Raw genomic sequence first — 15192 nt, forward strand, 5'->3', positions numbered from 1 at the left:
GGATGTCTAAGTCGTTGATTAAAAAGAGGGATACGAAGGAGGAATGTCTTGCACCACCATGTTGCTAATGTTACTTCCTATTGTACTCATTAAGTGAAGAATAATTTGACTGTAAAAATACTGAACACAAAACACAATTTTAGTATGGAGTTGGCATGCTGACTCTGGCATTTTTTGGATTGAAGAAGCTGGTAAATGAAGGGTATTTAAATTGCTATATGGTTGAATGTACTTTGACTTCTGTAACATTCATATTTTTCCTTTGATATATATGGTTGCCTTTTTATTCTTAAATTGCTGTGTAAAATAATTATACTGTTTTATTGCAGAGTACAAGTTGGTTAATTTTTTGCTTTTACAATTAGAGGTGTTATGTGTATAAATCTTAACAGTCTAACCTTTTTTTTCTGGAAAAGAATGATGAAATTAAAATGAAGTATTAATGTTATGTTTAAACTCCAACTATTGTATCATGATAATGTATCAGATAGCAGAAGCCACTGATGATTTGTATTCTTTTCAAGTCTTTTAAGTAAAAGATCACATCTATCCCTTGTATTGATATCTTAGAATTCTAAAGATAGCACATGGGTACCTTTTCTTTTTTTATAAAATTTTCTAAAAACATAATGGAGTATTCAGAATAATTGCCCCAAGATGTATGTATTCCAATCCACAGAATTTCTGAATATGTTATCTTACATGGCAAAAGGAATTAAGGTTGCAGATGCAATTAAGGCTGCTAATCAGTTGATCTTGAGATGGAATTATCCTGGATTATTTGGCTGGGACTAATCTATCTAATTATGCGAGTCCTTGGCATAGAAGAGGAGGGAAAAGAGTGAGAGAGATGTGATCTGAAAAAGACTCAGCTTGCTGTTCTTGCCTTTGAAAATGGGCTTAGCAGTTAATGAGCCGAAAAATGTGGTGTCCTCCACAAGCTCAGAACAGTAAGGAAATAGATTCTTCCCTGGGGCGTCCAGAAAGAAATGTAGTACAGTCCAATACCTTGATCTTAGCCTAGTGAGACCCATGTCACATTCTAACCTACACAACTGTAAGATAATAAATTTGCATTGTTTTAAACCACTAAGTTTGTGATGATTCATTATGGCAACAATAGAAAACTAATACACTTAGCAAAACATAATTCACTCTATGTCTTTAACATTATTTTTTCTTTCCCTCAGTTTAGCACTAAAATTATTTTCTCTTTCCCTCAGTTTAGCACTAAATATTTATTGAGTTTCCACCATTTCCAAACTTTGTGCTAGATTCTGGGGACATAAAGATAAATAAGTCAAATCCCCTAGTCTTTCCCTTGTTTTCATCTTTGATGCTTCAAAACCACTAGATGGAAATCAACATTAGAATATTTTCTGAAGGCAGAAAGTATCAGTTTTCATAAGGCCACATTTCTTATTTCTGCATCTCCTGCCTTTAAAATTAGTACATAAAAGTAGGAGAATTAGAACTTATAGTAAGATAAATTAGATTTTTGAAGTTTAAATGGACCTATTAACATTTAACAAAATGTCATAAATTTTTCTTTTAAAATAACTGTTTGTATTAAGTTTAAATTTGTATCTATAGTTGTAGATTGGTGATAGTTTCGTATTGCTGTAGATACCTGAGACTAGTTCTACTGATTGCCAGTTGCTTTGTCTCTTGGGAGTGTGTTGTTTTTTTTTCCTGTTTTTTCTGTGCCTCATAATTTTTTCTTGAAAGCATTTCATCTTTTGTAGGACCATGGAGACTGTGGTAAGTAGCTTTTATTCCTGGAAAATGGGTGTGCCTCTCTTTCTGCTAAGCTTATAGTGTGCGCACCCAGTTTTTCTAGCTTCATTCTTCATAGAAGACTATCCTATCTCCATTAATTATTCCTCTACTTTTATCAAAAATCAGATGACTGTATTTGTTTGGGTTTATTTCAGGACTCTATTCTGATCTGTTGATTTATGTGTCTATCCTTCACCAATACCACCTTGTCTTGAGTACTGTAGCTTTGTAATAGGTCTTGAAGTCAGGTAGTGTGATTCCTCTTTGTTCTCTTTCAAAATTGGTTGGGTTGTTATTCCTTTGCCTATCCATATCAGCTAGTCCATATCTTCAAATATCTTGGTGGAATTTTGGATGGGATTGCGTTGAACATATTGATCAATTTGGGGAAAGTTGACATTTTAAAAATATTATATTGAATTAGCAATATTGAACAATAACAGATTGAATATTCCATTCCACGAACATGATGTATCTTTCCATTTATATAGGGCTTTAAAAATTTTTTACTTTCTTTAGATTTTTGTAATTTTCAGCATCTTCAGATCTTATATCTATTTTGTTACATTTATTTCTAAGTATTTCTTTTTTAGGGGGATGCTATTGTAAATAGTGCTGTATCTTAAATTTTTATTTTTTTGCTCCTCAGTAGTATATAGAAATACAATTTTAAAACAATATGTTGACCTTGTATCTTGTGATTTTGATAAACTCATTTATTAACTCTGGGAGTATTTTTGTGGATTCTTTGCCTATATGGACAATCAAATGCAAATAGAGACATTTTTATGTCTTCCTTTCCAATCTATATACCTTTGTTTCTTTTTCTTGCCATATTGCACTAGCTTGGACTTCCAGTGTTATGTGGATAGGAATGGTAAGAGAGGATATCCTTGACTTGTTTCTGATCTTAGGGGAAAAGAAGTCTTTCCTCATTATTGTATTAGCTGTAAGATTTTTGTAACTGTCATTTATGAAGTCAGTGAAGTTCACTTCTGGGACTGCCCCCATGTCCTAGTGGTTAAGTTTGACGCATTCCCCTTTGGTGGCCAGGGTTCAGTTCCCAGGCGCAGACCTATACCACTCGTCGGCGGCCATGCTGAGGTGGCGACCCACGTACAAAATAGAGGAAGACTGGCACAGATGTTATCTTCCTCTTTTTGCTTGAGGAAGATTGGCAATAGATGTTAGCTCAGGGCAAATCTTCCTCAGCAAAAAATAAAAAAAAAAAAATTCACTTTTGTTACTAGTGCTGAGAGTTTTATGTTGAATTTTATCAGATGCTTTTATTCTGCATCTATTAACATGATCTTTCTTTTTTCCTTTAGTTTTTTCTTTTCAAAAAAATTTTTATTGTGGTAAAATACACATAACACATAACATAAAATTTATGAATTTAACCATATTTAAGTGTACAGTTCAGTGATATTAAATACATAGATAATGTTGTGCAACCATCACCACCATCCATCTCCATAATTCTTTTAGTCTTGCAAAACTGGAACTCTACCTATCAAACACAATAACTCCTTATTCTTCCCTCCCCCCAGCTCCTGGCAACCACCATTCTACTTTCTGTCTCTATTATTTTGTCTCTAAGTACATCATATAAGTGGGATCATACAGTGTTTGTCTTTTTGTGACTAGTTTATTTCACTTAGCATAATGTATGTTCCTCTGTGTTGTAGCATATTGCAGAATTATATTCTTTTTTAAGATTGAATAATATTCTGAATAATATGTATATACCACATTTTGCTTATCCATTTATCCATTGATGGACATTTGGGTTACTTGCATGTTTTAGCTACCGTGAATAATACTGCTATGAACATGGGTATATAAATATCTCTTCTGTAATCTGCTTTCAGTTCTTTTGGTTATATACTTAGAAGCGGAATTGCTGAATCATATGGTAATTTTGTTTTCAATTTTTTGAGAAACTGCCACATGTTTTCACAGTGGCTGTATTGTTTTACATTCCCACCAACAGTGCACAATGATTCTAATCTCTCCACATCTTTCCTTGCCAACGGTTGTTTTCTGTTTCTTTGTTAGTAGCTATTCTAGTGGGTGTGAGATGGTATCTCATTGTATTTCTGATTTGCATTTTCCTGATGATTAGTATATTGAGCATCTTCTCATGTGAGCATCTTTTAATGTGCTTATTGGCCATTTTTGTATTTACTTTGGAGAAATTTCTATTCAAGTCTTTGGCTTGTTTTTTAATCTGGTGGGGTTTTTTGTTGTTGAGTTTTAGTAGTTCTCTCTATATAATGGATATGAATCTCATCAGATATGATTTGAAAGTATATTTTCCCATTTTGTGGGTTGCATTTTTTACTCTGTTGATAGTGTCTTTTGATGCACAAAATTTTTAACTTTTCTCGAAGTCTGATTTGTCTGTTCGTTCTTTCATTACCTGTGCCTTTTGTGTGATGTCCAAATAATTATTGCCTAATCCAATGTCATGAAGCTTTCCCCCTCTTTTCTTCTAAGAGTTTTATGTATTACATTTAGATCTGTGATCCATTTTGAGTAAAGTTTTGTCTATGATGTTAGATAAGGGTCCAACTTCATTCTTTTGCATATAAATATCTAGTTTTCCCAGCACCATTTGTTGAAAAGACTGCCCTTGCCCCATTGAATGTTCTTCCTTGTCAAAAATGATTTTATAACATTTACAAGGGTTTATTTCTGGTCTCTCTGTTCTGTTCCATTGGTCTATATGTCTTTCTTTATGCCAGTATTACACTGTGTTAATTGCTATAGCTTTTTTTTTTTTTCATCAAATCTTTTTTTTTTTTAATTTTTTGTTTATTGCAGTAACATTGGTTTATAACATTGTAAAAATTTCAGGTGTACATCATTGTAGATTGCTATAGCTTTGTAGTAAGTTTTGAAATCAGGAAGTGTAAGTCTTCCAGTTTTGTTGTTCTTTTTCAAGATTGTTTTGGGTCTTCAGGGTCACTTGAAATTCCATATGAATTTCAGGATGGATTTTTCTGTTTATGCAAAAAACATCATTGGGATTTTGATAGGGATTGCATTGATCCTGTAGATCACTTTGAGTAGTAATGACATTTTAACAAGGTTAATTCTTCCAATCCATGAACATGGGATATGTTTGCATTTATTTATATTGTCTTTAATTTCTTTCAACAATGTTTTGTAGTTGTCACTGTACAATCTTTCATCTCCTTGGTTAAGTTAATTCCTAAGTATTTTATTCTTTTTGATACTATTGAATTGGAATTGTTTTTGTAATTTCCTTTTCAGATTGTTTTTTGTTAGTATGTAGAAATGCAACTGATTTTTCTGTGTTGACTTTGTATCTTACTACTTTGCTGAATTCACTTATTAGTTCTAACATTTTTGTTCTGAAATCTATAGAGTTTTCTATGTATAAGATCATATCAACTGCAAACAGAGATAATTTTACTTCTTCCTTTCCAATTTGGATGCCTTTTATTTCTTTTGCTTTCCTAATTGCTCCTGCTAGAACTTCCAGTACTACGTTAAATGGAAGTGGTGAAAGCAAGCATCCTTGGCTTGTTTTTTATCTGAGAGGAAAAGCTTTCAGTCTTTCACTGTTGTATTTGCTGTTCTCTGTGGGTTTTTCATATATAGCTTTTCTTATGTTGTGGTAGTTTCGTTCTGTTCCTAGTTTTTTGAGTGTTTTTATCATGAAAGAGTGTTGAATCTTGTCAGATGCTTTTTCTGCATCGATTCAGATGATCATTTGTTTTTTTTCCCTTCATTCTGTTAATGTGGTTTATTACATTGATTGATTTTCATATGTTGCACCGTGATTGCATTCCAGGAATAAATCCCACTTAATTGTGGTGTGTAATTCTTTTAATATTGTGCTGAATTTGGTTTGCTAATATCTTTTGGAGGATTTTTGCTTCGATATTCATAAGAGATAGTGGTCTGTAGTTTTCTTTAGTGTCTTTGTTTGGCTTTGGTATTAAGGTAATGTTGACCTCATAGAATGAGTTAGGAAGTGTCCTCCTCTTCAATTTTTTTTTGTGTGTGTGAGGAAGATTAGCCCTGGGCTAACATCTGTTGCCAATCCTCCTCTTTTTGCTGAGGAAGATTGGCCCTAGGCTAACATCCATGCCCATCTTCCTCTACTTTATATGGGACATCGCCACAGCATGGCTTGACAAGCAGTGCATTGGTTCGCACCCAGGATCCCAACCTGTGAGCCCCGGGCCACTGAAGTGGAGCATGCAAACTTAACCACTATGCTATCAGGCCGGCCCCCTCCTCGTCAATTGTTAGGAACAGTTTGAGAAGGATTGGGTCAATTCTTCTTTAAATATGTGATAGAATTCACTATGAAGCCATCAAGTCCAGGACTTTTCTTTGTCAGATTTTTGATTACTGATTTGATTTCCTTTCTAGTTATAAATCTATTCAGATTGTTTATTTCTTCATGATTGAGTCTTGGTAGGTTTTTGGCTTCTAGGAACTTGTCCATTTTATCTAGGCTATCTAGTTTGTTGGCGTACGATTGTTCATGTATGTTAGAACTTTGATATTTATCTCAGAGCTATTGGATGTGTTTTGTGTGTTTTACCCCAATCTTTTTTTTTCATTATATTTCAGTTATGGTTATTTCTTATGACTAGCCTGAAGTTACCTGACTCTTTCCTCAGCTCTCTTGAATCTGTTTATTAGTCTGTTGAAGTCATTCTTCTTTTCTTTTAATGTTTTTTTCATTTCTGTTTGATTCTTATAGTTTTCATCTCTCTGCTGATATTTCCCACTAATCTTACATGTTGACTATCTTTACCATTAGATTCTTTAACATTTTAATCATAGTAATTTTAAATTTCCTGTTTAATGATTTCAGCATCTGTTTCTTGTGTGAGTCTGGTTCTATTGATTGCTTTGTCTCTTGTCAATGTGTTATTTTTCTTGCATTTTTATGTGTCTTTTAGTTTTTGTTGAAAGTATGTCATTCTGTTTGGTGATAATAGTATTTATGTCTGGAAATGAGCTTGCCTTTCTTTCTGCTAAATCTTTAGTTTCAAAGAATGCTTGAGATGTTTGAAAGAAGCACTAAGTAAGGTTCCTATATATAAAAGAAGCTATCACAAGCTTTGGAGTTAAAGGTATCCAAATTTATTTAACATTTTAGTGTTTTTTTGTTATTAAATGTTTTTTTGTGGTCACTTTTGGAGGAGGTCTTACTCTCTGTAATATATTTTCTCATTTATACTTTTTAAAACAGACTTTTAAGTTATGAACTGAACTTACCCCATTTTACAGGTGTGGAAAGTTAAGTAAAATAACTTAACTAAAGATCAACACCTATCAAATGACAAAATTGGGACTTGATTCCTGTGGTCTATCTGATTTCGTATCTTGTGTTCTTAACTGTTATCCTGTTTAGATGCATCATTGAACTTAACCAAAAAATTATTAGGTATCAGTTATATTGAAGGTCCTGTGATAAGTGTTATGGAGGGATAACATCAATATGATATGATCTGCATTTATATGCTAATATTATAAGAATGGACTTCAAAGAGTATCCCTTTTCACTAAGGGATTGGAATGGTAGAAATACACAGTAATAGATCTTACTTACAAATGATACTTGGTTGATGTATTTTAGGGAAACTTTTCTGGTTACTGTGAAGGATTCATTACCATTGTAAATGGTCCAACCCTCCTCAGGAGTGGGTCCATCATTGGCTTGGTTCCCAGGCCATTACTTATTCAGAGTTCATGAGTGACACAGTCCAATAGATACTTTACAAAGATAAATTGAACTGTGGAGCATAGTATGTGGATAGAATTAGACATATGGAAGTGATAATTAATACAATAAAGAAGCTGAAACACAATAACAGGATAAGAAAGAACAAAGAACATTCTCCCTAAGCTTTAGAGGACACATTCAGAAAGGATAGGGAGCAAGAGAAATCACTAGAGAAAAATGAGTTGGTTAGGGTTTTAAAAGAATCAGAATAATCTAGCAATGCTATGTGATAGAACTTTCTATGATAATGAAAATGTTCTATATCTGTTCTGTTCAATACAGTAGAAAATACTAGCTGCTTTAAATTAAATTTAAAGCTAGAGGACTTCCCAAGCGTTGTCAACCTGGGATTTAATCCATTGTCTTTGAGGGCAGGTTTACTTCTGCCAGTTATGCTTCCAGCAGACCAGCTTCCTTGCTCACTTACTTCTCTGCCTTCACATTGTCACTTCAGTTTGGACAGGTAATTCCTTACTCTCTTTAGTTTTTTGGTTTTAAGAAGTTTTTGTTCTCCGTATTTTATTTAGTAATTTGTTTTCATTGGAAATGTTGGTCTAATTAACCTAATCTACTATTATTAGAAACAGGCATCGTGTTTTGTTTTTAATTTCATGGACGAATACTATGCTCATAATTTTCCTGCGTTTTATGGCATCTGTCTTTTGTGTCTTTCTCCTTTATTACTTTTTCTCATGTCCTTTTTTTTCTATTCATTTTTTTTTGCAGGATTTTTTCATAGGTCCCATGTTGAGAAAATTTTTATTGTCATTCTTCTTTTCATTGGTGGTGTTCTTCCTATAAGCTGGGCTAGTAGGCAGCTTGAATACTTGATCAATGTCTCCAGACACTTTTCTTACCTACATTTTTCTCTGTATATGACTCCCTTCTTGGCTGGCCAGAAGCTTACCTGAAGTCCCATGTATTATAGATTCTTCTTTCTGCCTCTTGTGTTCTTGTTTCTATTCTTATTTTCGGAGTGGATAGGGGACATAGATATCTTTTTTCTATTTAATGAAAGTTCTGTTTTGTTTCTCTAGATGGGATTGCTCTGTTTGTACGTGGAATGGCTACCACAAAGTTTGTCTTACAATTTAGTTCTCTGCTAGTTTCTAACCTTGCATTTCCTGTATTTCCACATGCTTCTCTTTGGGTACCACTGTATTTCTTTCCCTGCCTTAAAGAGTCTGGTGATTGATTTAGAAATTAGTACCATCTTTCTAATGGCCCCTTATTTCTTTATATATGTAATGAGGCTTTGAATTAGTTAATTTCACATATTCCCTCTCCAGTTAGTGATTTCTTTGCAGGATTATGTTTCTAAAACTTTTTTTGTAATTTATCAGTTCAAAAGTTAGTAGGTACTACAGGGAGAAAATGTAATTTTTTTTTTAATTTCTTGAATCTTCTGTTAAAAGATATTGCTCCTCACAAAAATCTGCATATGAATGTTTATAGCAGTTATTCATAATTGTCAAAAATTGGAAGCAACCAAGATGTCTTTCAATAAGTGAATGGATAAACAAACTGTGGTATATCCATAGAATGGGATAATATGCAGCAATAAAAAGAATGAGCTATCAAGCCATAAAAAGACATATATGAACCTTAAATACATATTCAGTGTAAGAAGACAGTCTGAAAAAGTTACAGTATGATTCCACCTATATGATATTACGGAAGAGGCAAGACTATAGAGATAGGAAAGAGATCAGTTATTGTCTGGGGGCTTCATGGGGAGAGGGAGGAGAGATGAATAAGTGGAACACAGAGGATTTTGAGGGCAGTAGAAGTATTCTATGATACTGTAATGGTGGGCACATGACATTATGCATTTGTCAAAAGCCATAGAACTGTACAACACTGAGTGAACCCTATTGTAAACTATGGATTTTAGTTAATAATAATGTATCAATGTTGGTTGATCAGTTGTAACAAATGTACCACACTAATGAAAGATGTTAATAATAACAGAAACTGTATGTGTGACTGATGGGTGGTGGGTAGGAGGGGAGTATGTGGGAATTCTGTACTTTCTGTGCAGTTTTTCTGTAAACCTAAAACTTATTCTAGAAAGAAAAACCTATTAATTAATTAAAAGATACTGATGCCTGATAAAGAGTTCATAAATATTGACTATACAAAGTAATCAAATAACCATAGGTAGTATCTAAGTAAAGTAAGTAAAAAACATTATGTGAGAATATCTTTCTTTTTTATTGTTAACAATTTGGTCTTTATTATGCCTTTTTCTTTTTAGAGTACCTGCAGCCACTCCTGTTCCTGTGTTTATTTTATTTTTTTCTTTTTGGTCTTCTCTATTAGGTGTACTAGCCCTGTCTTGGTACCCACCTGATTCAAATGATGAGAATGGAGAACCTACTGATGACTTGGTACCAACTATTTTGGATAAAGCTCATAAATATAATCTGAAGGTATTTTATTTTATTTTTTTGTTGAGATATAATTGACATATAACATTATATTAGCTTCAGGTATTCAACATAATGATTCAATATATGTATATATTGTGAAATGATCATCACAGTAAGTCTAGTTAACAACCATCACTATACATAGTTACAAATTATTTTTTCTTGTAATGAGAATTTTTAAGATCTCTTTTCTTAGCAACTTTCAAATATACAATACAGTATTATTAACTATAGTCACCATGCTGTAGATTACATCCCTAGGACTTATTTATTTTGTAACTGGAAATTTTACCTTTTAACCATCTTTACCCATTTCACCTCCCCACTGCCTCAGGTAACCAGAAATCTGTTTTGTGTAACTATGAGTTGTTTATTTGTTTTTAAGATTCCACATGTAAGTGAGATCATACGATATTTGTCTTGCTCTGGCAGACTTATTTCACTTAGCATAATGCCTATAAGTTCCATTCATATTGTAGCAAATCGGATTTCCTTCTTTTTTTATGGCTTAATAATATTCCATTGTATATATGTGTATACAGTTATTTTCTTTATCCATTCATCCATTAATGGACACTTAGGTTGTTTCCATTTCTTGGCTATTATAAGTAATGATGCAGTGAGCATCTTATATCTTATTGAGTTAGTGTTTTTGATTGCTTTGGATAAATACCCAGAAATGGAATTGGTGGATCATATGGTAGTTCTGTTTTTAATTTTTTTAAGAACTTCTATACTGTTTCCCATAGTGGCTGCATCAATTTATATTCTTACCAACAGTGCACAAAGGTTCCCTTTTTGTCACATCCTTGCCAACACTTATTTCTTGTCTTTTTGATAATAGCCATTCTAACAAATGTAAAATGATATCTCATTGTGGTTTTGATTTGCCTGATGATTAGTGATGTGGAGCACCTTCTCATGTGCCTGTTGGCCATCTGGATGTCTTCTTAGGGAAAATGTCTATTCAGAACCTCTGCCCATTTTTTAATTGGATTGTTTGTTTTTTAGCTATTGAGTTGTATGAGTTCTTTAAATATTCTGGATATTAATCCCTTATCAGATACATGATTTGCAAATATTTTCTCCCATTCAGTCGGTTGCCTTTTCATTTTGTTGGTGGTGTCCTTTGCTGCGCAGAAGCTTTTTAGTTTGATGTAGTCCAACTTGTTTATTTTTGCTTTTTTGCCTTTGCTTTTGGTGTCGAATACAAAAAATCATCACCAAGACCGATGTCGAGGACCTTTACTGCCTCTTGTTTTCTAGGAGTTTTATGGTTTCAGGTCTTATGTTTAAGACTTTAATCCATTTTGAGTTTATTTTGTATACTCTGTAAGATAGTGCTTTAGTTTCATTCTTTTTTTTTTTTTTTTTTTAGTTTCATTCTTTTTTGTGTGGCTGTCCAGTTTTTTCCCACACCATTTATTGAAGAGACTCTCCTTTCCCCATTGTATATTCTTGGCTCCATTGTTATAGCTTAATTGACCATATATGCATGGGTTTATTTCTGGGTTCTCTTTTCTGTTCCATTGGTCTATGTGTCTGTTTTTATGCCAGTACCATACTGTTTTGATTACTATAGCTTTGTAATATAGTTTGAAATCAGGGAACATGATGTATCCAGCTTTATTCTTCTTTCTCAAGATTACTTTGGCTATTCACAGTCTTTTGTGGTTTCATACAAATTTTAGGATTGTTTGTTCTATTTAAATTTTATTGAATCTATTTCTGTTTCTATTTCTATTCTATATCTAAATCTATTTCTGTTTCATTGAATCTATACATTGCTTTGGGTGGTATGGACATTTTAACAATATTGATTCTTCCAATCCATGAGCACAGAATATCTTTCCATTTATTTATGTCTTCAATTTATTTCATTAATGTCTCATAGTTTTCAGTGTATCGATCTTTCACCTCCTTGGTTAAATTTATTCCTAGGTATTTTATTATTTTTGATGCAATTGTAAATGGTATTATATTCTTAATTTCTCTTTCTGATAGTTCATTATTAGTGAATAGAAGGCCACCTGATTTTTGTATATTGATTTTGTATCATGCGACTTTACTGAATTCATTTATTAGTTGTAACAGTTTTTTGATGAAATCTTGAGAGTTTTCTATATGTCATATCATGTCGTCTGCAAAGAGAGATAGTTTTTCTTCTTCCTTTCTGTTTGGAATGCCGTTCATTTCTTTTTCTTGCATTAGTGCTCTGGCTAGGAGTTCCAATACTATGTTATATAAAAGTGTTGAGAGTGGGCATCCTTGTGTTGTTTCTGATCTTAGAGGAAAAACATTCAGCTTTTCTCTGTTGAGTATGATATAGCTGGGGGCTTGTCATATATGGCTTTTATTATGTTGACATATGTTCCCTCTATACCCACTTTGCTGAGAGTTTTTATCATAGATAGATGTTTTTCTGTATCTATTGAGATGATTGTATGATTTTTGTCCTTCATTTTGTTAATGTTGTGTGTCACATTGATTGATTTGAAGATATTAAACCATCCGTGCATCCCTGGAATAAATCCTACTTGATCCTGATGTATGATCCTTTTAATGTGTTGTTGAATTCGGTTTGCTAATATTTTGTTGAGGATTTTTGCATCTATGTTCATCAGCAATATTGGCCTATAATTTTCTTTTCTTGTAGTGTTATTGTCTGATTTTGGTACTGGATAATGCTGACCTCATAAAATGAGTTTGAATGTAGTCTCACAGTCTATTTTTTGGAAGAGTATGAGATGGGTTGGTATTAACTGTTCTTTAAAGGTTTGGTAGATTTCACCAATTAAGCCATATAGTCCCAGAAGTTTGTTGGGAGGCTTTTGATTACCAATTTAATCTCCTTAGTAGTAATCAGTCTGTTCAGATTTTCTAATTTTTTCATGATTCAGTCTTGGTAGAGTGTGTATTTCCAGGAATTTATCCATTTCTTCTAGGTTGTCCAATTTTTTGGCATATAAAACTGTTCATAGTAGTCTCTTATGTCCTTTGTATTTCTGTAGTATCAGTTATTATGACTCCTCTTTCATTTCTGACGTTCTTTGAGTGCTCTCTCTTCTTTTCTTGGTGAGTCTAGCTAAAGTTTTGTGTATTTTGTTTATCTTTTCAAAAATCTACCACTTAGTTTCATTGATCTTTTTTATTCTATTTTTAGTTTCTTTGTTTCCATTCTAATCTTTGTAATTTTCTTTCTTCTACTAATGGATTTGTTTGTTTGTTTTTCTAGTTTCTTGAGGTTTAAAGTTAAGTTGTTTATTTGAGATCTTTCTTTTTTCTTAATTTAGGCGTTTATCACTATGATCTTCCCTCTTAGAACTGTTTCTGCTGCATCCCGTAGTTTTGGTGTTATATTGCCATTTTCATTTGTCTCCTATTTTTTTATTTCTCTTTTTATTATTAATTTGACTATGGGTTGTTCAGTAGCGTGTTGTTTAATCTCCACATATTTGTGAATTTTCCAGTTTTCTTCTTGTAATTGATTTCTAGTTTCATACTGCTGTGGTCCAAAAAGATGTCTGACATGATTTTAGTCATCTTTAATTTATTGACTTGTTTTGTGGCCTAACATATGATCTGTTCTGAAGAATGTTCCATGTGCTCTTTATTCTGTTGCTTTTGGATGGAATTTTCTGTATATGTCTGTTAAGTGCATCTGGACTAACGTGTCGTTTAGGGCCGATGTTTCCCTATGGATTTTCTGTCTGGATGATCTATTCATTGATGTAAGTGGAGTATTAAAATCCCTTACTATTATTGTATTATTGTCTATTTCTCTCTTTAGGTTTGTTAATATTTGCTTTATATATTTAGGTGTTCCTATGTTGGGTGCATATTTACAAATATTATATCCTCTTATTGGATTGACCCCTTTATTGTTATGTAATGCCCTTCTTTGTCTCTTATTATAGCCTTTGTTTTAAAGTCTATTTTGTCTGATATAACTACCTCAGCTATTTTTTGGCATCCATTTGCATGGAATATGTTTTTTCATCCCTTAACTTTCAGACTATGTTTGTTCTTACATCTGAAGTGAGACTCTTGTAGTTAGCATATAGATTGGCCTTGATTTTTTTATCCATGGAGCTTCTTTTGTCTGTTTTCTTGTAGAATTTAGTCCATTTACACTTAAAGAAATTGTTGATTGGTATGGAGTTATCACCATGTTGTTAATTGTTTTATAGCTGTTTTGTAATAACTTTATCCCCTTCTTTTGCTCTCTTCCTTTGTGATTTGTGATTTTTGGTAGTAGTGGGCTTAGGTTCCTTTCTTTTTATCTTTGTGTATCTACTATAAGTTTTTGCTTTGTTGTTACCAAGAGGCTTATGTAAAACAATTTATATTTATAATAGTCTATTTTAAGTGGATAACAAATTAAATTTGAATACATTCTGAAGCTCTACATTTTTACCTCCCCATTTTATGATTTTCTTTTTTTGGGTTTTTTTGTGAGGAAGATTAGCCCTGAGCTAACATGCATTGCCAATCCTCCTCTTTTTGCTGAGGAAGATTGGCCCTGGGCTAACATCCATGCCCATCTTCCTCTACTTTATATGGGATGCCGCCACAGCATGGCTTGACAAGCAGTGCGTCGGTCCATGCCCGGGATCCAAACCTGCAAACTCTGGGCCGCTGAAGCAGAATGCGCGAACTTAACTGCTGCGCCACCAGGCTGGCCCCATCCATATTGTTTTTGACATCACCATTTATATCTTTTTATCTTGTGTCTTCATTAACAAGTTATTGTAGTTATAGTTATTTTGACTTTGTCTTTTAAGCTTCATACTAGCTTTATAAGTGATTAATCTATAACCTTTACATTAGATTTTTTTGAATTTTACTATGTATTTACTTTACTAGTAAGAGTTATACTTATATGTGTTTTCTTGTTACTAATTACTGTTCTTTTATTTAAGCTAAAGAAGTCCCTTTAACATTTCTTGTAAAGCTAGTCTATTGGTCATGAACTCCTCTAGCTTTTACTTTTCTGGAGAACTCTTTATATCTCTCCTTCAATTCTGAAGGATAACTTTGCTGAGTAGAGTATTCTTGGTTGGCAGTTTTATTCTTTCAGCACTTTTATAATCATGCCACTTGCTTTTGGCCTACAATGTTTCTGCTGAAAAATCTACTGATGGTCTTATGGGGATTCCTTTTCTCTCTTGCATGTTTAAAGAATCTTTCCTTGTCTGTAACTTT

General features: G+C 32.9%; 1 protein-coding gene across 1 annotated transcript in view; it reads left to right on the plus strand.

Annotated features, from left to right (window-relative positions):
• MANEA (mannosidase endo-alpha) overlaps nucleotides 1–15192 on the plus strand; it is a 54351-nt gene that overhangs the window by 18250 nt on the left and 20909 nt on the right. The window contains exon 3 of the mRNA XM_004422131.3: nucleotides 9878–9987. Within this exon, the coding sequence (XP_004422188.1) occupies nucleotides 9878–9987 (110 nt within the window). The remainder of the gene's footprint in view (nucleotides 1–9877; nucleotides 9988–15192) is intronic.

This window comes from Ceratotherium simum, chromosome 19 (genome assembly GCF_057802395.1).
Source record: "Ceratotherium simum simum isolate JZ-2026a chromosome 19, ASM5780239v1, whole genome shotgun sequence".
Classification (NCBI taxonomy): domain Eukaryota; kingdom Metazoa; phylum Chordata; class Mammalia; order Perissodactyla; family Rhinocerotidae; genus Ceratotherium; species Ceratotherium simum.